Source organism: Notolepis coatsorum (assembly GCF_963971535.1).
Source record: "Notolepis coatsorum genome assembly, chromosome: 13".
Taxonomy (NCBI): Eukaryota; Metazoa; Chordata; class Actinopteri; order Aulopiformes; family Paralepididae; genus Notolepis; species Notolepis coatsorum.
In genome coordinates, this window is record NC_140177.1 from 50,123,839 (window position 1) to 50,151,539 (window position 27,701).

At 43.0% G+C, this 27,701-nt stretch overlaps 1 protein-coding gene across 1 annotated transcript in view; it reads right to left on the bottom strand.

The window, feature by feature from the left end:
- Positions 1-27,701, bottom strand: part of obscnb (obscurin, cytoskeletal calmodulin and titin-interacting RhoGEF b) — a gene marked incomplete at its 5' end in the record, with an annotated part of 220,305 nt that overhangs the window by 28,076 nt on the left and 164,528 nt on the right. The window contains 20 exons of the mRNA XM_084326891.1: positions 117-287; positions 3,856-3,926; positions 4,025-4,225; positions 6,643-6,782; positions 9,118-9,174; positions 10,306-10,407; positions 11,081-11,136; positions 11,254-11,287; positions 11,859-12,077; positions 15,056-15,154; positions 15,455-15,493; positions 15,660-15,857; positions 16,011-16,135; positions 16,270-16,351; positions 17,789-18,070; positions 19,117-20,400; positions 21,277-21,552; positions 23,841-24,131; positions 24,286-24,558; positions 25,059-25,334. Of these exons, the coding sequence (XP_084183017.1) occupies positions 117-287; positions 3,856-3,926; positions 4,025-4,225; positions 6,643-6,782; positions 9,118-9,174; positions 10,306-10,407; positions 11,081-11,136; positions 11,254-11,287; positions 11,859-12,077; positions 15,056-15,154; positions 15,455-15,493; positions 15,660-15,857; positions 16,011-16,135; positions 16,270-16,351; positions 17,789-18,070; positions 19,117-20,400; positions 21,277-21,552; positions 23,841-24,131; positions 24,286-24,558; positions 25,059-25,334 (4,276 nt within the window). The remainder of the gene's footprint in view (positions 1-116; positions 288-3,855; positions 3,927-4,024; positions 4,226-6,642; positions 6,783-9,117; positions 9,175-10,305; positions 10,408-11,080; positions 11,137-11,253; positions 11,288-11,858; positions 12,078-15,055; positions 15,155-15,454; positions 15,494-15,659; positions 15,858-16,010; positions 16,136-16,269; positions 16,352-17,788; positions 18,071-19,116; positions 20,401-21,276; positions 21,553-23,840; positions 24,132-24,285; positions 24,559-25,058; positions 25,335-27,701) is intronic.

The window sequence follows — 27,701 nt, forward strand, 5'->3', positions numbered from 1 at the left end:
AGACACTGTTCAAGTAGCATTGAATAAAGTTTACAAAGAGTTTACGGGGTATTTTTTCCACTGAACAGTATACCAACAGTTCTACTCCACTAGTGGCAAGGTGTGCATGAACTCACTCGCTATGGAAGGCCTTGATTGCTTCGATGTTCCGGAATACCGCCTCCTTTTGGCTGGTGACCTCAGAGGGCGTGTCGGGGTCGTCCACATGCTTCAGGTGGTGGGAGGTGAAGAAGCCCATATCTTTGACAAACTCCGCCTCACTGTTGATCAAGTCCTGGATCAGGTAGCTGGGGAGAAGACACAATGTGGTGAATATGGGGTCCGAGGACCTCCAGGGGCCCTTGAGATGGTCTCCAGAAAAATTTGTTTGGTGGTAAATGGTGCATTTATATAGCGCTTTACAATTTGTTCCTCACATTTTTACCCATTCACTCACACATTCACATACCGATGGTGGAGGCAACCATGCAAGTTGCCAACCTGCTCATTGGCAGTTAGGGGTTGATTGATTGATTGATTGATTGATTGATTGATTGATTGACATTTTTTATTAACAGATTGCAGAATGGGTACAGTACAGTACAGCTCAATACACACAATTGTTAAGGGGATGCAGACCAGAGAAAGACTTTCGTCTTGTTTACATCAGGGTCCCCCATTTTCAATTCATACTGACATTTATGACATATACAACATACAGATATACAGATATAAGATCTAATCATCTAAACTAATCTAATCATGACAATTAAGACATACAGATATACACTATTTGTAGTGCAAATAAAACAAAAAAACAGATGTGTCGTGTGTGTCTCTCACTCTCTTTCTGTATCTCTCTAGTTCTCTCTCTCTCTCTGAGCACCTGAAGACGGTGCTATTAAACCAGGAAGTGCAGCACTATGTTGACAAGGCTGTCAGCAGTAGATTGATTGATTGATTGAAAACTTTATTAACAGATTGCAGAATGGGTACAATACAGTACGGCTCAATACACACAATTGTTAAGGGGATGCAGACCAGAGAAAGACTTTCGTCTTGTTTACATCAGGGTCCCCCATTTTCAATTCATCAGGACATATATGACATACATGACATACAGATAGACAGTACTGCCTACATCTATACATTTATGACATACCAGATTTACAAATACAGTACTGTTTGTGATACAAGAAGAGTCTAAAAAAGAGAGTATATACATTTGACGAGGAAACTGTACATTGGAGGAGGTTGCACAACATTGCACAATGTTGTTTTATTGGATTCCATTATATGTTGTTATTACTGTATTGCACATCGTTGCGGGCAAGACCACCCGCATTTCATTGTATACTTGTATGCCATGACAAATAAAACTCTTGACTTGACTTGTTGGTAGGAAGGAGGTTGGTAGGAGAGGTGGAGGGGGGGGAAACTGTACATTGGAGGTTTTGATTGATTGATTGAAAAGTTTATTAACAGATTGCAGAATGGGTACAGTACAGTACAGCTCAATACATACAATTGTTAAGAGGATGCAGACCTGAGAAAGACTTTCGTCTTGTTTCCATCAGGGTCCTCCATTTTCAATTAATCATATGACACACACGACATACAGATAGACAGTACTGCTACATCTATACATTTATGACATACCAGATTTTCAAATACAGTACTGTTTGTGATACTAAAAAAATCCAGAAAAAGAGTGTATATACATTTGACATAGAAACTGTGCATTGGGGGAGGTTGGGTAGGTGGGGTGGGGCTGTACATTGGAGGTGGGGGGGGGGGGGGGGGGGGTTGGGTAGGGGGGGGACACACTGTACATTGGAATACTGACCTACATTTGACATAGAAACTGTACATTGGAGGAGGTTGGGTAGGTGGGGTGGGGTTGGGTGGGGCTGTACATTGGAGGTGGAGGGGGGGGGTGGGGGGGTTGGGTACATTGGAATACTGACAAAGCCATGCTTGGTCTTTATTGTACAACTGGGTTAGGACATTTGTAGGGGCCAGTTTTGAATTGCAGTCTCCCGTAGGTGTTCTTTGATGGGGTGGTGGGGTGGGGGTTGGGTAGGCGGGGTGGGGGTAACTGTACATTGGATTATCGACGAAACCTTACTTGGTCCCAAGAAGAGGGTCTCGTGTATTATTGGGTTTAATAGGACATTTATTGTACATTGGAGGGGGTTGCGTTCGAACATTTAAGGTTAAGTCTCTTGCTCAAGGACATTTCGACACACTGCCCGGGAGAAGCGGGAATCGAACCGAGAAACTCTGGATTACCAGACGACTGCTCTACCTCCCAAGCCACTGTTGCCCCTCTATAACTGCAGCTATGGTTAACAGTTGGTTAATATAGTTATTTTCGTTTACAATTTTATATGCTTATTTTTGTATATTAGTAATAATACACTCAATTGTATTTCACTGTATTTCTTATTGGTTTATATAAGATATATATTAGTGGCGCACTATTTTTCTATTTGTTTGTGCAATTATTTCATCTCACAAGACTTGGCACACCTGGTATCCGGTGACGTGTTTCCGCCCTCTTTCTCTTGAGTTGCGACAATGAACTTGGATGGATTATTGACTTACCTGTCGATCTTAATAAGCAAAGGACAATCCTTCAAGACAACTTAACAAGACAATCTTCCAAGATAAGGATCAAAGACATACTACCATAATAACGCATCGATGTTCTCTTATACTGGCATGCAGCCAATACGGTATTGATTGTTTTGGATGATGATTTTGGTATATGTTACAGTGATGTTCTGACCATGGTTTTAATGGACTTTCAATGTTAATGGTATCTTTTGTATGCATTTGTATGTTATACAGATTTTACGGTTTGGATGGAGAATGAACAAGCTTCATTAAAATCAGTTCAAGAAATCTACTTGTGTTAATTGCGTCGTGCCCGGAGGATGTCACACCCTCTTTATTATTAGTTAAGTAAAAAGAATTATAATTCTTTAAAAAAAAGTATAAGAATTATTCCTTTCATCAAAGGTTTCACTCTCCCCCGTTGTCTACCAACAGTATACTCAGTCAATTGTGCACACAATATGACAGTTTCGACAATGACGTGAGTGTTTTCAGTGAGGACATTGCCTCCCATTACATTTTCCGGCTGATTTCCCTCTTCGTTATTCTAACCTCTCTCATCAACTGCTTTTTCCTCTTTCTACATGCTTGCGGGGGGGGGGGGGGGTCACCTTGAACACAACATTCATGAATGAATACTAACAGAGGCAAGGTTGGGATGATTATGGCCTGCTAGCATTAGCTAGCATTAGTGTAACCCAACAGCAGGGAGATAAGGGGCTGACAACACTGTGCACAAGGCATCTACCTGCTGAATTTGTAACCGAACAACGTTCACATTCCACACCTGGCTGCACCTACTCAGGGCGGTTTTGGGCTTGTTTTGTTCTACAGTAGTTGCTGGGTGTCTGTTAACCATTTCACTACCACACTATAAAAGGTTAACCCGTTCACTACCACAGTACAGACACTAACCCTTTTAGTGTGGTAGTGAAAGGGTTAACCTTCTGTAGTGTGGTAGTGAACGTGTTAACCCTTTGTAGTGTGGTAGTGAAATGTTTAACCTTTTGTAGTGTTGTAGTGCAAGGGTTAACCTTATGTAGTGTGGTAGTGAAAGGCTTAACCTCCTGTAGTGTGGCAGTGAAAGGGTTAACCTTCTGTAGTGTGGTAGTGCAAGGGTTAACCTTCTGTAGTGAGGTATTGATAGGGTTGACCTTCTGTAGTGTGATAGTGAAAGTGTTAACCCTTTGTAGTGTGGTAGTGAAAGGGTTAACCTTCTGTAGTGGGGTAGTGAAATGGTTAATGTGCTGGACTTACACTAGTTTCCTCTTGTATTCTCCCTCTGAAAACTCCTCTGCATTGGTCTCTGGAAGGTCATCAGCAGACAGCTGGAACAACAGAGCAAAACATTAAAAAACAACCCAAAGCGATGACTTACAATGTACAAAGAGAGTGCTGTAGATGCTGTTACAGTCTGGTGACACACCTTCAGCTTCTTGTCCAGGTAGGCGGGTGAGACCCAGCCCTGGCGCGAAGGTGTGTTTTTGCTGGGTTTGGTCCGAACCAGCCACTTGAGTGGGTGGGCTGAGTCCAGAACCTCGACGTACTGTCCCTCCTTCAGAGCGATGGACTCTTTGCTGGCAATGGTGGGGCTGTAGTCAGCCGTAGCCACGTAGATGTCAAACATCTGTCCACACATTAGGACATCAAGACGTATCAACTCAACACGTTTAAAGAGATTGTTAAATAACTAAAAAAGAAAAAACACCACGGTATAAATGTCTGCACATTCATATATAATTTTTTAAGTAGAAACATGCCCTAAAACCAACCTATGTTTTCCCAATGACCTTGGACAGGTGAGCATGGATTTGTGTATATAAATAAGCCTCTTCTTATACTAAAAACACAAAAGCCAAAATCAAGCAACACCTTCAATTGTAGCAATGCTCAACTGATAATCAAAGTGTGATCAATGTCTCATGACAGCACAGGTGAGGGTTAGTCAGCACAGGTGAGGGTTAGTCCTCCAGATTATGAGAGACAATTGTTTAGAGAATTGTCTAAGGATTCATCGAGCAGGCATAATGAGAGTGTGTGAATTATGTTTTTGATTTCCCCTTAACTCAATCAGCGCCGGAGCGATATGCGTGATGTGTGGTTAAAAGGCCAGCGTTCTAAAGTATAGGAATACGTGGCATTGTTTGCAGGGCTATAACTATATTCTATATTATAGCTATGGATACAATACTATGGCCCATTTGACATTGAGTATCTATCGTTCAATATGTGAAAAAAAAAAATTCATCCATACATTCCCGTTTTATACCGTGGTGAATATAAGTATGGTTTTAGAGCGGTCTAGGGTAATTCCTGGGAGGCTGGTAATAGCCCGCAACGTGAATTATACTAAATGCATTGGCGTTTCGTCCCTACACCTGCTACAATTAAAAAGTCAAATGCATATGATAGGTATTATGTTCCATCATGAATGCATGAAAGGGTGGGGGGTGGGGTGGGGGTCGTTTTTTGATGCTTTGATCGCCACCAACAGAATACGTTATGGACTAATGTTACAGACATACGCTCAGATCGCAATGAAGACATTCTTGGATCAACGCAAGATTGATATCATATAGCCCTTACCTTGACTAGGATGTACCCCAAAAAGAATATTCCAAATATCTGATCGCCATTCCAAGTATTGATGTCCATCGTGTCGCCAACATAATCCACCACACAACATGGATCAGGAGTATTTGATTCTTCAGAATCCAAGAGTTATAACTGCTCGTCTTGCCTGGAGAAAAATAGCCGACCCGGACCCATATAATCGACGCACAGCCCAAGACACAAGGTTTCAAAGGGTGCTCGATACCGCCGCCTGGTAGGATGCGGCCGGTATTGCACTTTTGCCATCTCAGACTCATTCCCTATCATAACACCAGGCTCCCTGGATCGATAATGTACGGAAGCCCTAAAAGCGGCCGTACATTCATACATTTTATTTACTCCGTTTTCACGTGATAACGAGTTAATTTAATTAGTTTTCTCGTGATAACGGGATAATTTTCTCGAGATCTCGAGAAAACAAAACGATAGTCTAGTATATATTAGATCACTGCAGGAAACATCATTCAGTGTCAGAGGCGCAGGTACTGTAGCCCCTTTCGTGACTGTGATGCGGAGGCTACGGGAGGCTGCAACTCGAAACTGGCCCCCGTATGTCCAAACCCCTCCCACCCCCTCCAAATGTACAGTTTCCTCCCCATCCATCGTATGTATATTTTCTGTTAGGATCTCTGTTTAACAGTACTGCTACTGTATATTTGCATATATGTCACAAATGTATGTCATGTACCCCCCTGAAATAAATGAATCCGTTATCACAAGAAAACGGACTTCGTTTTCTCGAGATAACGAGATAAATGAATCCGTTATCATGAGAAAACGGACTTCGTTATGTCGAGATAACGAGATAATAAGTCGTTATCACGAGAAAACAGACTTTGTTTTCTCGTGATAACGAGAAAATTATCCCGTTATCACGGGAAAACTGAGTAAATAAAATGTATGAATGTACGGCCTCTTAGGGCTTTCGTAATAATGAATGGAAATATCGAATAAAAGAAATAACGATGAAAACCCGACTTTTCTCGGGTTTGGCGCTCAAGTGTCGGCGAGTTAAACCGACTTTACTCGGGTATGGCGTTAATGTGTGAGCAAGGAAAATGTAAAAAAAAAGGTTATTAATGGTAACTTAAAGGTGCTATAGATAACATTTTATGTAGAGTAATATTTATTTTTAAATAATACATCCACAGAGGTTTTAGATGCTGAATAAAAGTATTGCTTTCCCCCAAACATATTTTCTTTGAGATTCCAAAATGAATGTTGTTGTTTACATGTTACATGTATCTCCTCCCTACTTCCCATTTCCCCACGTGGAATGCAGCTGATTGGATGAATTACATGCTGGTGTTCTAGTGCGACATCTAGTGGCTGAATGTTTTCTATAGCACCTTTAACCTTTCACTGCCACACGACAAAGGGTTAAAACATCCAGGTTGATGTAGTAGGCTAACAGGTGTTTCAGTGTCTCACCTCTCCCCTGGCATCGCCATCATCAGACTCGGAGGAGGAGTCCGCGATGAGGGAGGGAGGGCGGGAGCGGCCGTGGTGGGGGGATGGAGAGGGGGTCTTGGTCTCGTCGTCACTGTCGCCCCCCGGGACACGCAAAGACGCTATAGTGCGGCGAGGAGGTAAGGCGATTAATCAGCACTAAAAATACACACACATTTCTACATTAACTCCAAACCACTCACACCAGCATGAAATCACATCCTGGTGAGGGAGAACTGGTAGATTATATTAACTCATTGGGTGCCGGCCACGTATTATTACGTGTTCTCTCGACAACCGTTGGGCGCCAAACGCGTAATATTACGTTTTTGGATAGTTTTTCCTTTTTTTCCATTATAATATCAATATTACACTCACAGACCTATATGTTACCGCTGAAAGCCATACTAAGTGCCAAAAGTACATCAGAATTCACGTAGCGCCCTATAACTCAGCTTTTCAGGAATTTGCCCGGATCACTCCTAAACTATACAATATTCACCATGTGATAATGCGCAAACGTATACATGAAAAAATTATTTTTTTGTGACTGTCAAATGACCATAGTATTGTCTCCATAACTATAATATAGAATATAGATATAGCTCTCCAAACATAGTGACGCACAGTGAAAGTATGCTATGGAAACCTGGCGCAGCCATTACAAGGATAAGGCTAATGGCTGGCGCCCAATGAGTTAAGTTAGAGAAAGATCTATAATTTTTTGGCCAAGCATATTTTCAGTGGCAGCGAATTCACTGTCCACTCTGCTCTAATGCATGGACCCTATTACATGAGCCAGGCAAGGCAGGCTGGTAATGACTGGTAAATAAGAGGGTATAGCTAGTTTGTTCTGGTTGTCATTGATTGGAAATGACTCTGTATTCAGTAATTTACTGTCCTGGTCTTCTAGTGGCCCTCAATTATGAATGAATGAATGACTTTTATTTATATAGCACCCTTCACAGCATGAATGCACAGGGTGCTTTACACTACAGCTTAATATAAAAAAACACAACAAAACAAACTCAGAAATAAATGACAACAACAACAGACAGCAGTTAAAAAACAGTGAAACCAGATAAAAAAAAGTAGAATAAAAGAATTTGGATAAAATCATGAGTCACTAATTAAAACAAAACTATAGGAACAGTGAGGACAAGAAAAAGTGCCTATGTATGACCAAAGGCCTGTCTGAACAAATGTGTTTTTAGTTGTTCTTTAAAAGAGTTTTCATTAACATTAACATAAGAACCACTCATTAATTTGAGTATGTGAGTCGCACAGGTAAATCACAGAGGGACATTTCTGCAACTGCCGTTTTACTATGGTGTTAGTATTCTAAAACAGTGGTTCTCAAAGTGGGGTCCAGGGACCCCCAGGGGTCCTGGAGAGGGTCCCAGGGGATCCCCAGCAAAATGGGGAATATTCATTAATTAAGTAATCTATCTATTTAATAATATATAAATTAATCTCACTAATATATTCTTCACTAGACATTAGTACTAGTCAGAGAGTGTATAAGAATGACTATTCTGCTCTTTCCTCTATTATCTCTCCACCTACAGTATATAGACAGTTATGGAATTCTGGATGAAATCATCACATCAAATATCTTCTCAGATGGGGATCCCTGGGACAAAATCTTATCAAATGGGGGCCAATTACTTATAAATTTGGGGGTCGTTGACATGAAAAAGTTTGAGAACCACTGCTCTAAATGCATGCTTGAGAAAGATACTATATACTTGTCCAGTCAGAGCTCTGCCCATACATGTCTGTGTGTGAGCATGTATTCCAGTTATTAGCTACTGAGACTTAAAATCTATTTCGACAAGACATAAAAATCAACGAGGAACGATGCATCAGAGATAACAGAAAAACACAGAAAACAAAGAAAGAGAAAGAAAGAAAGAAATGTTTGAAAAGCTACATATTTCATCTTTACTTATATGGCAAATGATGGGACTGTGTTGATGACAGCTTTGTAAACCATAGAGTGGTGTTCTCTTATACCTATGAAGACGTTCTTCATCTCTGAAGTGCACTGTATGGTTGGCTCTGGTGTTGTACTGAGAATGAATGTAAGCCAAAATGTTTCCACAAGAGGCAGTGCAAAATATATATCTCGCCGAATGCAAAGCCAAGAAATCGTAAGCAACGCGACTTGTGGTAAATAATGTACGTGTACGGTGACAGTTGATGCACGGCAAACCTTCTCCGCCCGGCGCGCAGTGTGTGGTTCTTGTTTTATACCGAGAATAAAAGTAAGCCAAAATTCTTTCCACAAGTCGTCAACACAAATCGTCGTGCCACAAATTTGAAGCCAATTAAAGACTAAAGATATAACTAAATATTTCCTAAAGACTACAAAGCCAATTCAAAGACATACGAAGCAACATGCCTTGTGGAAAGAATGGTTGGCTGTTGTGACGAATGATGCATAGATATACATACTGGATGTTTTGGGCCAAGATTTCATCCACTGGAGCACTTGGTGGTTCTGTAAGCTGTCTGAATACAAATTAATGATCGGATGAACACGTGAGTGGGTGAATTGAACTGTTGCATGGTAAAAGATGAAAAGAATGGATGATGTATGTCAGAGAGAAGAGATTGTAGGACATACACACATGGGTCAGCAGTACAAACTTGAAAACAAGCATTAGTGTGCGGGGGGGGGGGGGGGGGGGGGGGGCATTACATTTTCAGGTTTGTTGTCAATTCAGAAATAGATTCTAATTCAAATGTCTAAGCGTTAATGCATTCTGACTCACAAAAGCCTTCACAGTTGAATTTAAATTCACTGAATTTCTCCCAAACCTGTTTTCAAAACAATGAACAGAAGCAATGTATCTGACATTTTCCTGTTGGTATTTCTGAATGTTTTATTTATTAGTACTGTACCTGGCACTGTTCATGACCGTTTGTAGTATTGTATGCAGTAGCAGAGGTGTAGCATGTTAGCTGGCCATGTGGCTCATCGCACTCAGACGTAATTAATCATTTGTCACAACAACATACCAATGATGCCATAAACCATGATTATTTGCTAGGAATTCTAGCAAATACTATTTATGATAGCATATATATCAATATAGCCATACAAAATGACATTAAAAACACAAAATTGTTTTAGTATCAAGACGCAGATGGAATAAATCAGTTTCTCCTCTCTTCGACGAGAAGGCCAACTGATTATCCAATACATCAGGACATATTCCACCAATTATAAGTGCATTCCTGATAGGAATTCTAATATGAGTATAGTGTAATTAGAATATTGGGGGGGGGAAATACAGCAAGGTTTTTGGTTTAATTTAAAGCGACAATGTGTCTTCTTTATTTATTTATTATTTATTTTTTATTTTATATTTTTTATTTATTATTTATTTACGCCACTCGCCTTCGCTGCTCTCACCTTTGCTGCTCTCGCTCTCAAATGGTCTGGTGAGACACAACACTAAGCACAGCTGGTGAGTGCCATGTTGAAGCGTTGGTGGTCTCAATTTGCTCTGTACACACGCCAGAATTTGATTAATTAATAATAATAAATTTTTAACATTAACATTAACTAAATGTATCTACAGTAGTCCAATCTTTCACAACACTGATGGAACAGTCCATGATTGAAGTGTCACTCACCTTGGGTGATCTTAGCAGATACCATCTCAGTGATCTGGGAGGTGAGCTTCATGAGGAACTCCTCTGTACCTGCGTCACTCAAGAAGGATAGTTTACCCTCTTCTGGAAATGAGGAGGAAGAATCAGATACTCAATCAATACTTAATAACAGATAATGTCAACTGTTCTGATTCTGTGTTCTGAAATCAGTGGGTTGCGTTTATATCCACATTCATATTCATTGACCTGGTGCCAGTTTAAAATAGCCAGAAAAACTATCCCAGATGATGAGAAACCAAAATATGATACTGAGGCTTGCAAACACCTTGCCCTGTTGGGTTTTGTGGGTCTGTGTGAATTCCGTTTCCATGGTAATGCTGTGGTCTGTGGAATGCTCTCCCTGACCACCAGAGAGCACCACAGACTGTGGATGCTTTCAAAACGAATCTTTTTTAATAGAGCCTTTTGTTGATTTTTATCTAGTTTTAGCTCCACACATTGTATGTTCTTTTACCAGTTTTAGCCCTTCTTATTTTTTTTTTTTTTTTTTACTCTTTTACTAGTTTTAGTCTTGCTTATTTTATGTTCTTTCTTTTTTTTACTCTCTTGCTAGCTTTTATGTTCTTTTTTTACAATGTAGCGCTTTGAGATTTGCTCCACAACTATAAAGCGCCCTACAAATCAAATATATTATTATTATATAAACACCTTATCCCGTATATAACCTTGACCGGGACAATTGCTAGTAGGCAGAATAGTGATGTGCATGTGTGTGTAACTTAAAGAGACATCTCACCTTTTACTTTTCTAACCGGCTCTTCCTCAGGAGGACTGACTGTAATCCCCACAACCCTAAGCAGAACAAGATAAACCATTATATTTGATGTAGACCTACATATCTACACTGTCTAGCCATGATGTAACCATTTGCCTTATACAGTAGGTATGAATCTCCCAACAAATACTCACTCTGGTACTTTGATCTCTTCCTTTGGTTGTGGTGCTGAGAAATATAACATAACAGGAATGTTACGTGTCGTTTAAAGCCCCAATCTGTGATTTCTTTTTTTACCATATAAACGTGGGGTATATTCACATATATTCTTTTAAGAGTTTGATCTGTAGATGGAAAATCTGCTTTATGGAACTGTTTTAACACATCATAAAGCCGTATGTCTGTTTTAACCCATCATATATAACGTATATCTATTTTACTCCAATGGGTAGAAACATTACCAACATAAACAAACCTTTTCAGCTACAAAATACAGCAAACACAATACAAATTTTACTTCTGATTAGGTCCTTGTATCAAGACCTGAGTCAATAGACGAGAGAGAATAAAAACATTTCTTATCTTTGGTGGTGGGGCTTATCCCTTTGTTTACATTTGGAACACTGACTAGGCCTTTAAAGATACTATTACTAATATAATTTTTATATTTAATTGATATCTTTTCTTGGTCCTCCAATCACAACTGTTGCTTCCCTCGTACAAACAAAGTTATGATTGTGATTGGAGGATCAAGAAAAGAGGGCAGGGTTTGAGATAGGTCCATTTCTGCGTTCCTTACCCTCGTCAACCTCCAGGTGGGCGGTGCAGATGGACTGTCCCGCCCTGTTGGTGGCGATGCAGGTGTAGGCGCCGGTGTACTCTGTGCCCACGTCCATTAAGATCAGGCTGTGCTGGCGGCCAGAGCTCGCCACCTTGTACCCTTTGGAGTCTGGCTTGATCCACAGGACATCCTCCATCGACTCCTCCTTGAGCCAGGTGACCATGGGAGCAGGAGAGCCTGGAGGAACACAGGATGGTGTTATGGGATGGTAATAAACCCAAATTAACCCTTTCACTACCACACTACAGAAGGTTAACCTTTAACTACCACACTACAGACGTCTGTAGTGTGGTAGTGAAAGGTTAACCTTCTGTAGTGTGGTTGTGAAAGGGTTAACCCTTTGTCGTGTGGTAGTGAAAAAACACATTGACCGCCAATAACGTTGTACGACGGGTTTGCTGGTCATGCGAATTCTGCCAAGCCACGGCGTACGACGTTATTGAGATCATATTTCATTTTTTCGCCATAGTATTCATAATTCCGCCACCCAGCCTCTGCTGAGACAGTGAGACTCTGCACAACCGTGCAACGCTTCAATACCGCCGCCTGGTGGATGATCGGGCGAGTTACAACCGGAAATGGATCTGGTGATCTCGGTGCATCTGGGAAATCCGTCCGGCAGTCACATATTGTTGCGGGACTCTAGACACACATCTTTTTCCTCCAGTCTCATTGGCGAACGGTAGGAGGACAGTAACGTTACTTTCAGCTTGATTGTTTATTCTTTTCAATGCAAACAGCTCTGATCAATATATCACCCATACATTTACTGACGTTGAATGAATGAATGAAAACTTTATTTAACAGATTGCAGAATGGGTACAATACAGTACGGCTCAATACATACAATTGTTAAGGGGATGCAGACCTGAGAAAGACGTTTGTCTTGTTTCCATCAGGGTCCCCCATTTTCAATTCATATAGACATTTATGACATACACAACATACATGACATTTATGGCATAGGGACATATAGGTATTTAGTACTGATACATTTGTGACATAGGCGGTATTCAAATATACAGTACTGTTACCCCTAGATCCTGACAGAGTATATACATATGATGGGGAGGGGACTGTACATTAGGAGGGGGTGGGTGGGTGGGAGGGAAATATACATACGGCGGGGAGGGAATATATACATGCGGTGGGGAGGAGACTGTCTATTAGGAGGTGGTGGGGGTTTTGGGCATTTACGGTGGCCAGTTTCGAATTGCAGCCTCCCGTAGGTGCTCTTTAAGGGCGGTTTTGAATGTGGGCAGGGATTCACATTCCTTTACAGCTTTGGGTAGGGCGTTCCACATTGTTGTGGCATAATTGCGAAACGTGTTTAGTCCCTTGTTTGAGCCGAATCTGGGTTTAACATGATTTGTTGAGCTTCCTCTGGTGTAGTGGTTGTGGTATTCACTGACCTTTGGGAAGTATTTTGACATGTACATGGGCACCCCGGTCGTATAGTGTATCTTGTAGACCAGGCCCATTGCAAGTTGCTGTACTCTGTCGTCTACTCTAAGCCATCCTAGGTTGGCAAAGTGGGCAGGGGTGAGGTGGGTTCTGGGGTTCAGGTCAAGTAGTAGTCTGACCAGTTTGTTTTGTGATGTTTGTAATTTTGTTTTAAGCGCCTTTGAGGTGCTTTGGTACCATGAGGTGCACGCATAGTCATAGTACCCTTGAATGAGTGCTCCTGCCAGAGTCTTCAGGGTATTCTTGTTTACCAGTGAGGAGATCCGGTACAAGAATCGAGTTCGTTGGTTGACTTTTTTTATTACATTGGATGCCATTTTGTCACAGGAAAGATTTGCCTCTAGGATGGAACCCAGGTAGGTAATATCTTCTTTCCTTGTGACAATATTGTCACCCACTGTAACTGAGAAGCCGTCGGCCTTGCTGAGTTTGTTATTTGAACCGAAGAGAATGGACTCTGTTTTGCCCATGTGTAATGATAGTTTGTTATCAGCGAGCCATATGCAGATTTTGCCTAGTTCTGAGCTGAGGGTTTTTTCAACCTGTAACTTGTTCTTGTCAGAGACCAGCAGGGCTGAGTCATCCGCAAACAGGAACAAGTTGCAGTCACAAGCTGACAACATGTCATTTGCATAAATTAGGAACAGTAGCGGACCTAGTATGCTTCCTTGTGGAACACCACAGCTTACTGTGAGGGGGGGGGATAGGGTACCGTTTACCTCCACCATCTGCTCTCTCCCCTCCAGGTAGGATTGCATCCAGCTCACTGATAGACTATCAAAACCAATTGCACCTCAGGCTCTGTCAAGAGAGCTCTGTAAAAATGCACAGTTCCAGGCGGCTAGGTGGTGCAGTGGGCAAGGCGCTCACCACCAATGCAGAAGACGCTGGGTTCGAGCCCAGCTCTCCGCATTGCTATCAGCTTGGCTGGTCGTTCATACTAATACAATTGGCAGTATTAGGGGGTGGGAAGCTGATGGGTGGGGATCGGACGTTGTGGACAGCGACTCCTACAGGTCGGTTGGTGCGCCTGCGCAGCAGAATCAGGAAGCAACGGGGGCAGCGTGAGCCCCCCATGCGTTACTCCTCGCCGCTGAAAGATCGCGCTGTACAGGTGAAAAGATGCGACAGCTGCCTCCTCGTGTACCGGAGGGGACACGTGATGCAAGGCTTGGTCCACATTGCAGCCGGCTTGTGGGAGGCATGGCCTAACAGCGTTCGAGACAGGGGAGGGTAGAATTGGACGATACGAAATTGGGATGGGAGAAAAATAGAAAATGGGAGAAAAAGTAGATAAAAAAAAATAAAAAACATGCACAGTTCCTGCTAAAATGAAATCCAAAATCGTATCAAAATAATAAAATCTTATTCTGTTCTGTCCATTTGCACTGTTCTCTGTGCAACTTCTTGGCAAATATGCTAGCTAGTGTGGAAATTCCTTCTATATAATTATATGGATACATCTACATAGACAAAACTGCTTAGCTAACTCATTCTCCTTGTAAAAAAGATGATTATGTAGAATACGAACAAGTGGCTTGCCGTTTTACATTCAAAAGTGACTTAACCACAAAGGTTAACATATCCTTTTTCTAGATACTGTGCCACGCATGCATGGGAAGTGGAAATACAAAAGCAGCAAGCTAGTAGCGCTCCTTGCTGCCTAGAAATACAAGGTAAAGAGGACAAACCTTCCACTTTGACAGATAAAGTGATGCTGGCTCCTTGTTTCACCTTCCTGTTGGTGAACCTCTCCAGGAAGCGTGGTGGAACCAGAGGCCCCTTGAAGTCTATAAAAGAATAAATCAATAAAAGTAATTTTAATCTAAAGCCTGAACAACTTTTTTATGCTGCTTTATCCTTTTTGATATTGTTAGATTTTCTGTTGATTGTCTATTGTTGTTTGCACTGTGTTGGACTGGAGGAACAACCTTTAATTTTTAAGTATGCAAATACAAAAACAATTACAATAAAGAACCTTGAATCACCACATACCACACCACATACCACACAGTTAAATCTACAGTACTGCTACAATACCTGTACTATACCCTGCCAGTATAGTCAAAGTCGGTAAAAAGTCAAAGTACCTTTCTTTGTAGTATCTTCAGGTACAAGCTCCCCTGGACCTGTTAACAAAGGAAGTATATTACTGTATCCGTACAGCTCACCGGATCACACATTGCGAATGTAACAGTAATAATAAGTAATGGACTGTAAATTATCTTGTGCTTTGTGTTTTTATATTTGTTTCTTTGTGTTTTATTTTAACTATCCAGTCGTGAGCACATTTACCCAGAACCAGCAGCCTGGCAGAGGAGTAGGCAGAGCCGGCTGCATTGCTGATGTAGGCGGAGTACTCCCCCATGTCCTCCTTCTTCACATCCATGATCTCTAGGCTATGGACATCCCTCTCAGTCAGTAACAGGATTCTGTTTGAGGCCCGCAGCGGGTGACCGTCCTTGAACCAGTATATTCTGGGCTTTGGGAAACCTGGAGGAGAAATAATACATGAGGATCTTTGTGAAAATCAGTTTGCTTGCAGTTTTAGAAGTCTGTCAACTCAACATTCCTCTAAGGCACCATCAGCCGTTTGGTGTTTTGTCACACGGAAATGAAAGTAGCATGATGATCAAATCAGCGTACCCTTGACTCTGAGCTGCATCTTGGCAATGGGTGAGCCCGGACTGACGTGCATGTCATGGAGCTCATCCACCACTTGGGGTAGCTGCTCATCTTCAGCTACGGACTCAAAGGCCTCCGTCTCAACGCTTGAGGGAGTAAAGAGGAAAGAAAAGGTGAAGTATAGTTGATAATTATTAATATTCCTTCAGGTTTGTCTCCAAACACCAACTTGAGACGTTATTTGTGTGAAAAGCTACAGCAAAATCAATGGTAAACTCACCAGGAGACGTAACCCTGGGCACTAACATAGGAAGAGGTCTCTGTGGCGTCAGCTGCAGTATCATAATCTGAGCTGTAAGACACTGTAGAAGGGGAAACGAGGATCGTGTTATACACAGGTAGAAAGTAGTGATAGATAGATCCCCCCCCCACCTCCAATGTACAGCCCTCACCCAACCCACCCAACCCCACCCCACCCATCCAACCTCCTCCAATGTACAGTTTCTACGCCAAATGTATATACACTCCTTTTCTGGACACTTTTGTATCACAAACAGTACTGTATTTGCAAATCTGATATGTCATAAATGTATAGATGTAGCAGTACTGTCTATCTGTATGTCATGTATGTCATATATGTTATGATGAATTGAAAATGGGGGACCCTGATGTAAACAAGACGAAAGTCTTTCTCTGGTCTGCATCCCCTTAACAATTGTATGTATTGAGCTGTACTGTACTGTACCCATTCTGCAATCTGTTAATAAACTTTTCAATCAATCAATCAATCATAGACTGATTAATCGGCGCCTACGTGACCAATTAGCACTAGTTCAAGTTATGTGTCAATTGAGTCCAATAAAATGTATTTAGATTTTTATTTTCAATCAATTGATTTAGTTTGATACATGTTTTTTTTTTATCCACTTTTTCTCCCCATTTTCTATTTTTCTCCCATCCCAATTTCGTATTATCCAATTCTTCCCTCCCCTGTCTTGAACGTTGCTAGACTATGCCTCCCACTGGTCGGCTGTAGTGAGGACAGAAGCCTTGCATCACTGTCCCCTCCGGTACACGAGGAGGCAGCCTGTCGCATCTTTTCACCGCACCAGCTCGAACTCTCAGTGGCGAGGAGTAACGCGTGGGAGGCTCACGCTGCCCCCGCTACTTCCTGCTTCCGCCGCACCGGCATCAACAAACCGACCTGTAGGAGTCGCTGTCCACAACGTCCGATCCCCACCCACCGGCTTTCCCACCCTCTAACACTTGCCAATTGTGTTAGTATGAACGACCGGCCAGCCGGTAGCAACGCAGAGAGCTGGGCTCGAACCCAGCATCTCCTGCATTAGTGGCGAGCGCCTTGCCCACTGCGCCAATCAGCCGCAGTTTGATACATATGTTGATTTAAAATAATAAAGAAAATACAGAAAGAAAATACTTTTTTTGTGTCTCGTTTGTTATTATGAAATTGTTGTATTTGATCAGATGCAACAAAAAAATCACTATATTGGCACAATATCAGCCATCGGCCACCCTGCTCTCTAAATATCGGTCATTGAAAAACCCATATCGGTCGACCACTAGTGGAAAGTACTGTACAGTTCAGTTATTCTGCTAAATAAAATATTCTACTATTCACTCCACTGTTCAAAATGGGTTATTTCTACTAAGGATATGCTTTTCAGCGACTGGTTATACTATTAGAAGTGTAATCAGGGTTTTGCGTATGTGTTCACATGTTTATGCGTCCCTGTGTGTGTGAGAGAATGTATTGAGCGTTGTGTGTCCTGTTGACTCACTCTCGACCCTGAGTTCAGCCTTGGTGGCTGTGATGCCACTGGTGTTCTCGGCCACGCAGCGGTAGGCGCCCATGTCGGTGGGCAGGACCGTGGTGATGATGAGCTGGTGGCATCCCTCCTGGTCCTCGTTGATCATGTAGTGGTCGTCCTCTTCCAGAACCTTACCATCTTTGTACCAGCGCACGGTCGGAGGGGGCTTGCCGATCACCACGCAGTCGAAGCTGACCGGGTAGCCATCCGGGACGTCCTGGCTCTGCAACTCAGTCAGGAAGACTGGGGCGGCTGGGTGACAGGAGGGCAAACAAATACACTATTTTGAAAAGCTGAAAACATAATCCTCTTTATACACATTTTCTTTTGATCCAGGGGAAGACACTGTTGCAGTTTTGGTCCATGATAAATACAAAACTATATAAAACAAAATGACATCATGGCTGCTTGCAACGCACAAATAATGACACCTCATGAGGACATGCAAAATGAAATGAAGAGGAAGGGAGAGACGTTCCTGAAGCACCATTAGAAAGAGGAGGACAGGAAAAGTGGTATTAATGACATTGTTTAAGAGGGAGAGAATGAAGCATATATGCAACCACAGCAAATACAAGCATACAGGTTTACAGTGGGAAAAGAGAGCATGCCAAAATACTCAGTGAGTTCAGAAAAAAAAGACATGAACTGAAACAGATTAGACGCAACTAAGGCTCTCCATAACATGTCAAGAAGGAGGAAATGGATGAACACACTGGTACATGGATTAAATGTTAGCAGAGTATTATGCTAATGTTGTGACATTATAATTTCAATATGAAATTAATATTGAAATGATTCTTATTTATTATGTGAAATTATTAGAGGTCTGGAAAGGAGCGCATATGCTAAAGTAATAGTTTTGATGATTAACTGAGTGAGTAAGAGAGAGAGAGAGAAATATCCTTAAAAAGACACAATCCGTAATTGCAGTATCACACCACTACTAGCTTCTTTACATGAATCGGACTGGAAATACAGTAAAATCTGAAATGTATTGTCTGAGCCTTTGGTGCAAGAACTAACAGTATATAACAGCTAAACCTGAGTTTTACATGGCTTCTGAGGCTGCAAATGTTTTGTTTACATTTTACATGTTTGTGAACAAAATCTGTCTTTTGAGTTATCATGAGCTAGAAGAACATTCTAAACATTTTCTATCTACAATCAAACTCTTCACAGACTTATGTGAATATGTAATACCCAAGGTTTAGATCAAGGACAAATAAATTCCAGATTGTACTTTAAGATTGTGTAGCTTTAAGAAAAACAAGGTATCCACTCTGTGTGTTTCCTACCAGGCGCTCCAGTCATGAAAGTAGGTACTTGTCTCTCCTGTGTGGGGGTCTGTGTGCCGTCTTGCGTGTAGCCCATCTTCATAATTCGCAGCTCCACTTTGACAGGGCCTGCCTCTAGGATGGTGGTCTCCACAGGGACCCCCTGGGCTGTGAACATGTCCTGGAACCTCTGCGAGGCCACCTGTGCATCCGCCCGCGTGTCGAAGCGGATGTATATGTAGCGATCGTCCTCGCGATAAGAGTGGGGATCCGGCAGGTCTCCCTCATCGGCGCTGAGGAAGGGCTCCTCCTCCACGTCTGGCGGGAGACGCGTACGCAAGAGCCGACGGAGACGTCTGCTGGCCTTCCGCAGGTTATCGTCCAGCTCGCTGCCCGAGGAGCTTTCGGGCTCGCTGTCTGCGCTGTATCCGACTGTCAGTGGCCGCCGGCCAGACAAGTCTATCACGGATCCTACTGTCACCTTACCGCTGTGGGTGGTGACTCCATACTTGTTGGTGACCTCGCAGGTGTAATCCCCAGTGTCCTGGATGTTGGCAGCGGTGATGACCAAGGAGCAGGTACCGTCGTTGTAGATGTCAATGTGGTGATGCTTGCCGTCTGTCAAGACCTCCCCATCCTTCAGCCAGCGCACCGCGTCAGGTTTACCCTCTGCCACGCACTCCAGGTGGATGGTTCCATTGGGTTCTTTGGTTTGGTCCTGGAACACCTCTTTGAAGACAGGACGCATGTCCTTGCGGGCCTTGTACCCCTTGAAGGCAGCCTGGATCTTGATGGCGGCGTGTCTGAGCTCCGGCTCATCCTCCTTACTGATTACCATTATATCCTCAGTCTGTTTAGTCTCCGTCTGTTGCACTACGATCTGATCTGACATCTTGAACTGAGCAAAGAACCTCTCAGTGGACAGAGTCTCCATCTGGCTGCCCACGGTAACGGTAGACTTGCTGCTCTTCTTGAGGTAGGACACGAGCGTTGGACCTCCCGAGACAGACTCGTCCTCGGAGCCGATGTACAGGTTGGGCTCCGGCTGCTTCTTTGACTCAACAGCCTCCTCCTTCTCCTTCTCCGGTTCTTTTGTTTCTACTTCCTCTGGTGCCTTCTCATCCTTCTTTGCTTTCCCATCCTCCTCTGGCAGCTCAGAGATGGAGTCCAGAGTGGGCTCTCGGCTCATGCGGCGTTTCTTGGCCAAGGCCTCCCATAGCTCATGGACGTCACCCTCTGAAGCAGCCTCTGGGGGCAGACCGGGCTGGCCCCCTTCCTCAGTCTCTGCCTGCTTTACCTCTCCACCTACAACCACAATGGAGCACCCAACAACGCTAGGTTAACTAGAAAATGTTTTTATTCAGCATCCAAAAAAGACAACTTACCTAACCAGTACGAACTATCCAAGTACGATGTAGTGGTATATTCATGGTGATTTAACCGTGAGTGTATCATGAATATACTCACGGCTTAAAACGCTCTTGACCAATCACAATGCGTGGTCGGACCTACCTGTTGTATAATTAATTAGATACACATGCTTGGATCCTGTTTATTATCTCAACACAAAGGCAACAAATTAAATTAGAAACCAACATAACCAACATAACCTTAAAAGACGCTTCTTTGCATTGTAAATATGGTGGGTGGGTAGGGGCACCACAGCTATACAGATCATTTCTAGCTTCATACATCGCTCCAGGGATCCGATTTTCCTCTTGAAAACACATTATTTATTCAGTACTATCACACTATTTCGACTTTTCCAGTGGTTACAATTTACATCCTCAAACAACATAGCACAGCTTTAATAAAGGAACATGCCAACATCAAGCTATCTGGCTGCATGTTAGCCTAGCTTAGCACAATGAATGGAAGCGGACATGACCGGTTAGCCTAGGCATTGTCCAACTAACACCTCTCCCGAAGGCTAACCGGTCATGTCCGCTTCCATTCATTGTGCTAAGCTAGGCTAACGTGCAGCCAGATAGCTTTCTACTGAACACACAGAGAGGAAACTGGTATCTATCTTCTTGTCTCTCTCTGGAAAAGACGATAGGCTAATTTCCCCAAACATTGGCGTGTTCCTTTAAGTCTAATGACGTCCATAACTCTTAATAATGCAAGACGAACACAACGAGGGCCCGATGTGAGGGTGAATGTTTTAAACGTGGTCATTACCTTCCACCGGCAGGTTGAGGTGGATGGAGCTCTCGGCCTCCTCCGAGGCCACGCAGGTGTAGCCTCCCTGGTCAGCGGCTTCAAAGTCCTTAATCAACAGCACTTGTCTCTTCCCCTCTGTGGCGAACTGGTACTTAACCCCTATCTCCAGCTCCTTGCCATCTTTGAGCCAAGTGACTGACCTGCCCTCCGCGGAGAGCAGGCACTCCACTCTTGCCGTCTTACCTTCCTTTAGGTCCAGGCAAGTCAGCGGCTCGGTCACTGTCACTGGAACCTCTGTGTAATAATGGTGTAGAAACACATCAATGACATGGTAGATTACAACCTATATGACATATTATTGCTTCAAAGGACCATAGCAGTATGGCGATAGACCTGGCTTAAATCTATCTCCTGGTATGGTTATGAACCTGGCTTAACCCTCATGTTGTGTTAGGAATTGGCACCACTGACCGTTGTTAGCGGGTCAATGTTGACCTGGGGTCTAACTCAGTCCTGACCACTAAAAAGAAAGGAGTATCACTCAATATAGTTAATACTACATCCTAACTAACATTATGCATTCATAACCATATAATCCCATTGTAATTTGATTTATGGCCCCCGAGACACATCATGTCCCTTATTTTTAGGATGAAAATGAGGTTGTTCAATCATAATATACTAAATGTGAAACCCATAGATAATAATGTGTTCTGACTATAATAGAACAATATTAGAATATAACTTCTGAAAAAAAGTTTAGTATATTTATTATTATTTTATTTATATTAAGTATTTGTATTTATATTTAGTATTGTATAGTATAGTTTTACCTTGCCGGGTCAAGAATGACCCTAACACCACAGTCATACCTTTTTTTCTGCAGATACCTTCAGAATTTTCAAAATGATGAAACATAGTTTTGCTGTGCTTATATATGTGTTGTGGACTGTGGAGGATATCATAAAGCCTTGTTCTAATAAAATCAACTACATGGTAGTTATTACATATTATAACCTTGAAACGGGTCGCTGGAGACCCTAACACCACATAAGGGTTAAATCTATCTCCTGGTATGGTTATATACCTGGTTTAAATCTATCTCCTGGTATGGTTATATACCTGGCTTAAATCTATCTCCTGGTATGGTTATATACCTGGCTTAAATCTATCTCCTGGTATGGTTATATACCTGGCTTAAATCTATCTCCTGGTATGGTTATATACCTGGCTTAAATCTATCTCCTGGTATGGTTATATACCTGGCTTAAATCTATCTCCTGGTATGGTTATATACCTGGCTTAAATCTATCTCCTGGTATGGTTATATACCTGGCTTAAATCTATCTCCTGGTATGGTTATAAACCTGGCTTAAATCTATCTCCTGGTATGGTTATATTATACCTGGCTTAAATCTATCTCCTGGTATGGTTATAAATCTAGCTTAAATCTATCTCATGGTATGGTGATACATCTAGTTTAAATCTATCTCCTGGTATGCAGATAAACCTATCTTACATATATCTCCTGGTCTTAAAGGACCATAGGAAAACATGTTTTCTAAGGAGCTACCTCTTTGTTAGCATGACCAGGAGATTATTTTGGGTAGGTTTCTTCTATATAATTCTATGGTTTATCACCATAACGTTCGCATACAAAAAATACATAGAGATAGAAATGATAAACAAAGCAAACATATTTAAATCTAAAAAAGAAACCTATGCTCAGGAAAATAGAAAATATGTGTGCTGATTACTAAACAGGCTAGAACTCATATTTAGACCGGTATGGTCCTTTAGATGTTCTTTACATTGATATTATTATGTCATTAAAGGTAGAATCTGTAATGCCACCGAACAGTCACCTCTTGGCAAAAGAGGCATGCTTGTGCTTGGTATTGCACTTTGTTTAATTTTTTAGTTTTGATCTGACAAACTGATCTGGGTTGGAGTTTAGGGACTTATTATACAGTGAATTTCACCAGGCCTCTCTTGGCAGAGCCAGAGTTGTGGCCAGTAGAAGCAACCCCCTCCCCTATACCCACTGAAATCAGACAAAATAGAAAGATGTAAACAAAGCGCAACACCAAGTAGGGCTCTTTGCCTAGAGATTGCTGTTTGACAACATTACAGATTCTATAAGTATAAGTATAAAAGTGTTTGTTTTAACCTGCTTGGAATACTAGTAAGGTGGGCTCTACTGCACTAGACACTAAATTGACTTTCAACCCCACACTTAATGTATCGCGTAATTTCAACGTGGAATTAAGGAATATCAAAATAAAAAGTAGACGTTGTTGAACTTGATCATGCATATTTATAAAAAAAAAATATTACTGCACTATGTTATCAATACACATTTATAAAACGAGGCATATTTAGCCAAAATATGTTGCCAGAACATAAAAAAAACAACTACCCACTTTAGGTCGCGACCCGTAGTTTGAGAACCGTTGGTCTAAACTCTTTGGCAGTTATTGTATTGTCTTATGTGGAGAATTCCCACCAATCCGGTACTCCATGCAGGTTAAAAAGAATTATCAACAAATGCTTTGTTAATAATAATGGTAATGATCGCTCACCAAGCTGCACCGTCTGAGGCAGCTGGACTGGTTCTCCGGTCCCAGCGGTGTTGATGGCTGCCACTCTGAACCTGTAGCCGCTCCCTGGGACCAGGTTTTCCACCATGAGCTCCGTGTTACACACAGGCTCTGAATGGCAGGGCAGCCAGAGGGCACTATCTGCCAGCCGCATCTCCACCCTGTAGCCCAGGACCGGGCTACCTCCGTCATGTAGAGGAGTGAACCAGGAGAGAGTAACAGACGTCTTGTCCTTGCTGAGGACCTCAGGGTCCTCGGGAGGATCAGGTACAGCTGTTGGCAGGATCCAGGGAGAGTCATTCAACATACACTAATAAACAACTTTGATATGGATAATTGGAAAAGGCTCTTGTTCTTTTGAATCCTTAAAAGAATTGCTCAGCTTAATATTATTCCGTAGCCCAAGGTCTGTTTCTCCAACACTTACCAATGATGGTGAGCTTGGCAATGGAGATGGCTTCCCTGGCAGCAAAGGTGATTTCCTGCTGTGGCACGAGAGGCGCCTGTCTTAGGACCAGGCGGTAGGAGCGGCCATCGGCCCTCATGGCCCAGTTGTCATTGGCCTTCAGCTCAGCTCCGTTGGCGTACCAGGCTACCTCCGACATAGGGACATTCTCGTTCAGCTCACAGATGAACTCAACCTTCTCACCCACCGCTGCCACCTTGTCCTCCAGGCCCTTCACTATTTCCAGCTGCCAGCCTGAGTGCAGAGAAGCCATATAGAATGACATGTCAGGTATTGCGTCATATTGACCATATTAATCATTATTATCTCAATATTAAAAAAAAGAAAAAAAAATAGATACTGACATCACATCCCATGTATTGGTACTGCCTTTTGTTAACACCTCCCTCCCCCTATCCCGGACCCTCATTCTATTCCTTTTGGTAACACCTCCCTTCCTCCTTCCTGTGCCTCACCTATCACCTGGTCAATCCCTTCCCTCGCCCTCTTCCTTGGTGTCAGATAAGGTTATAAGGTGAACTGAGAAGAAAGTCAAGGAGCTTGACCCAATTCTCCTGGCCAGAGAACGTCAAGTCCTCTACCAAACTCCTAAATAAACTCCTATTCGATTTACCATTTACCATGTTTTAACAAATACATTTGTATCAACCAAGATGATCTGATCACAAGTATTACTTAACCTCTACGGTTCCACGACATTTCCGAAGCACGAGGCGTTTGATTGTATGACTCACCCTTGACCGAGAGCAGGGCGCAGGTGGAGGCTGTGCCTGCTTGGAAGGTCACTGTGCCGCTGTCTTCAGTGTGCAGCTCCTTCAGCAGCAGCAGGTGCCGACGGCCGCTCTCGAACGACACAATTTCAGCATTGGGCGACTCTTTCACCGGTTTGCCGTCGAGAAGCCAGCGGCAGTCTTCACTCTCAGGACGAGAGAGAGCACACTCAAATAGTGCTTCGCTGCCGTCAATGGTCTCCACGTTCTCCAGTCCCTGGACAATGTCAATGGGTTCGGCTATAGGGTGGAAATAGAGAAGAAGATAGAGATTCAAAGAAGTTTAAAGAAGATTATGCACCTTTGGAGGGAAGATCATTTGAGTTTTTGTTATTAGTCCCATATTGTGAAAAACTCACTTTTTCATACATACATTTGGGTCTCTGGTGGGCCTATTAACACTCATACTGTGAAATAAGACAACTCAGTCAGATTTAGCATCCAGCCCGTATTCAGAAACTGCACCTTTAAATTAGTAATTTGGAATTCCGTCTTTATATGATTTATATGATGTGAAAAAAAGCTCATACAGCATTGCTAGATTGTACGAGGGGTATAGAGGCTGCTAGATGGGTTTTTATTTCAGTAAAAAACGTCAAAGACATGTTTAGGGGACCTCAAAGAGCTATTTAACTTGTTGAAAAGGACTAAAATATGGGACCTTTAATGAAGCAAATGTGCTTCATGATGATCAACCAGTGATTTGATCCAGGATGGCGGCGAGTGCACAACACAAGGTCGTCTCTCCAGTTTTGTCAAATTAGCGGTAATATACCTAGTCTGCTCATCCAGAACAGTCTTGCTTTCATATCTCAACTCTTGCTCTCCTTCCCCCCCTCAGATATCCACGTCTCTGAGCGGATCTCGGCCTGTCTGTCTGACATGTCCACCTGGATGACGTCCAACCACCTCAAACTGAACCTAAGCAAAACAGAATTGCTTCACCTGCCGGCCAAATCCTCCTCCCTGACCGACCTTTCCATCACAGTCGAGAATTCAACTGTGACCGCGTCCCGACCGCCAAGAACCTTGGCGTTGTCCTTGACGACCAGTTGAACTTCTCCGCTCACATCGCAGTGACAACCAGAACCTGCAGATTCCTTCTGAGCAACGTCAGAAGGTTCCGCCCCTTCCTGACAAAAGCCACCAAACTCCTCGTCCAATCAACAGTCATCTCCCGCCTCGACTACTGCAATGCACTGCTTGCGACCACTGCCACCAAGCCTCTTCAACTCATTCAGAACGCAGCAGCCCGCCTGATCTCAAACCTACCGAAGTCAGCCCATGTCACTCCACCTCTCAGGGACCTGCACTGGCTCCCCATGGCCGCACGAATCCGCTTCAAGGCCCTCGACCTGACATATCGTGCGGCGAAGGGAACGGCTCCCGCCTACCTCCGGTCAATGGTCTCTAACTACACACCCTCAAGACCCCTACGCTCTGCATCTTCTGGCCACCTCAGACCTACTCCTATCCGAGCTCCGGGAGGGTCATCAAAGAGAAGTCGCCTATTCTCGGTCCTTGCCCCACAATGGTGGAATGAACTTCCCACCACAGTTAGGACATCCGAAACCCGTCCAATCTTTCGCCGTTGACTAAAGACGCACTTCTTCAATCATTATCTGAAAAAAAATAATAATAATAATAACTCTAACCCTAACTAACCTTACTGTCATGCACTTGTCCTAATATACTAACCTACACTATAGCACTCAACACTTTGATGAACATTGTTACTCAGCTGATAGAGTTGTACCCTTCCTGCTGTCTTGTTGTACAAAACGTGTAAGTCGCTTTGGATAAAAGCGTCAGCTAAATGACAAAATGTAAATGTAAATATCATGCACCCAACAATATCTTTTGGAGGTTGGATTACAGCAATCTGACAACGTTATTGGCGATCTTCAGCTCCCCAACACTCAGCTCAACACTCCTCGCCCCTGCCGTGAGTATAAACAGAAGAGGGGTACGTGTGGAGGACTGGCTAAAGCTAACTCTGCACCGCCTATTGTTATCTAGCATCTCATCTGGTGACACGCAGGCCTACTGTTCAGCCAGGGCTAACCTGAATAGGGGAATCAAGCGGCCACAAGCTAAGGGTTGAAGAGCAATTCAACAACTCCTACCCCTGACACATGTGGCAGGGCATCCAGGCCATCACAGACAATAAACCCACCAACAACTCTCCCCCAACCACTGACCCCTTTGTCACGGTGAGCTCAATAACTTTTATGCCCACTTTGACAGGGATAAACAAGGTCGCCCACCAAGGCTGCTCTCCCTGAACTGGATACTTAACTTTGTAACTAACCCAGTTAGCGGGGGCACGGTGGCACAGTGGCACGGTAGTGTAGTGTTTATCAATGTCGCCTCACAGCTAGAAGGTCCTGGGTTCGATTCCCGCTTGGGGACCAGGTTGCCGCGTTGCCAGGTACCCAGGTGGGGTATCTCCCGGGCCTTTCTGTGTGGAGTTTGCATGTTCTCCCCGTGCTCGCAAGGGTTTCCCCTCCCAATAAGATAAACCCAATGGAAAAACATGCAGAACAGATCTCTGACGCTGTCTCGTTCCTGACGAAGACGGACAGGAGCACTTGGATTGGTCCCCGG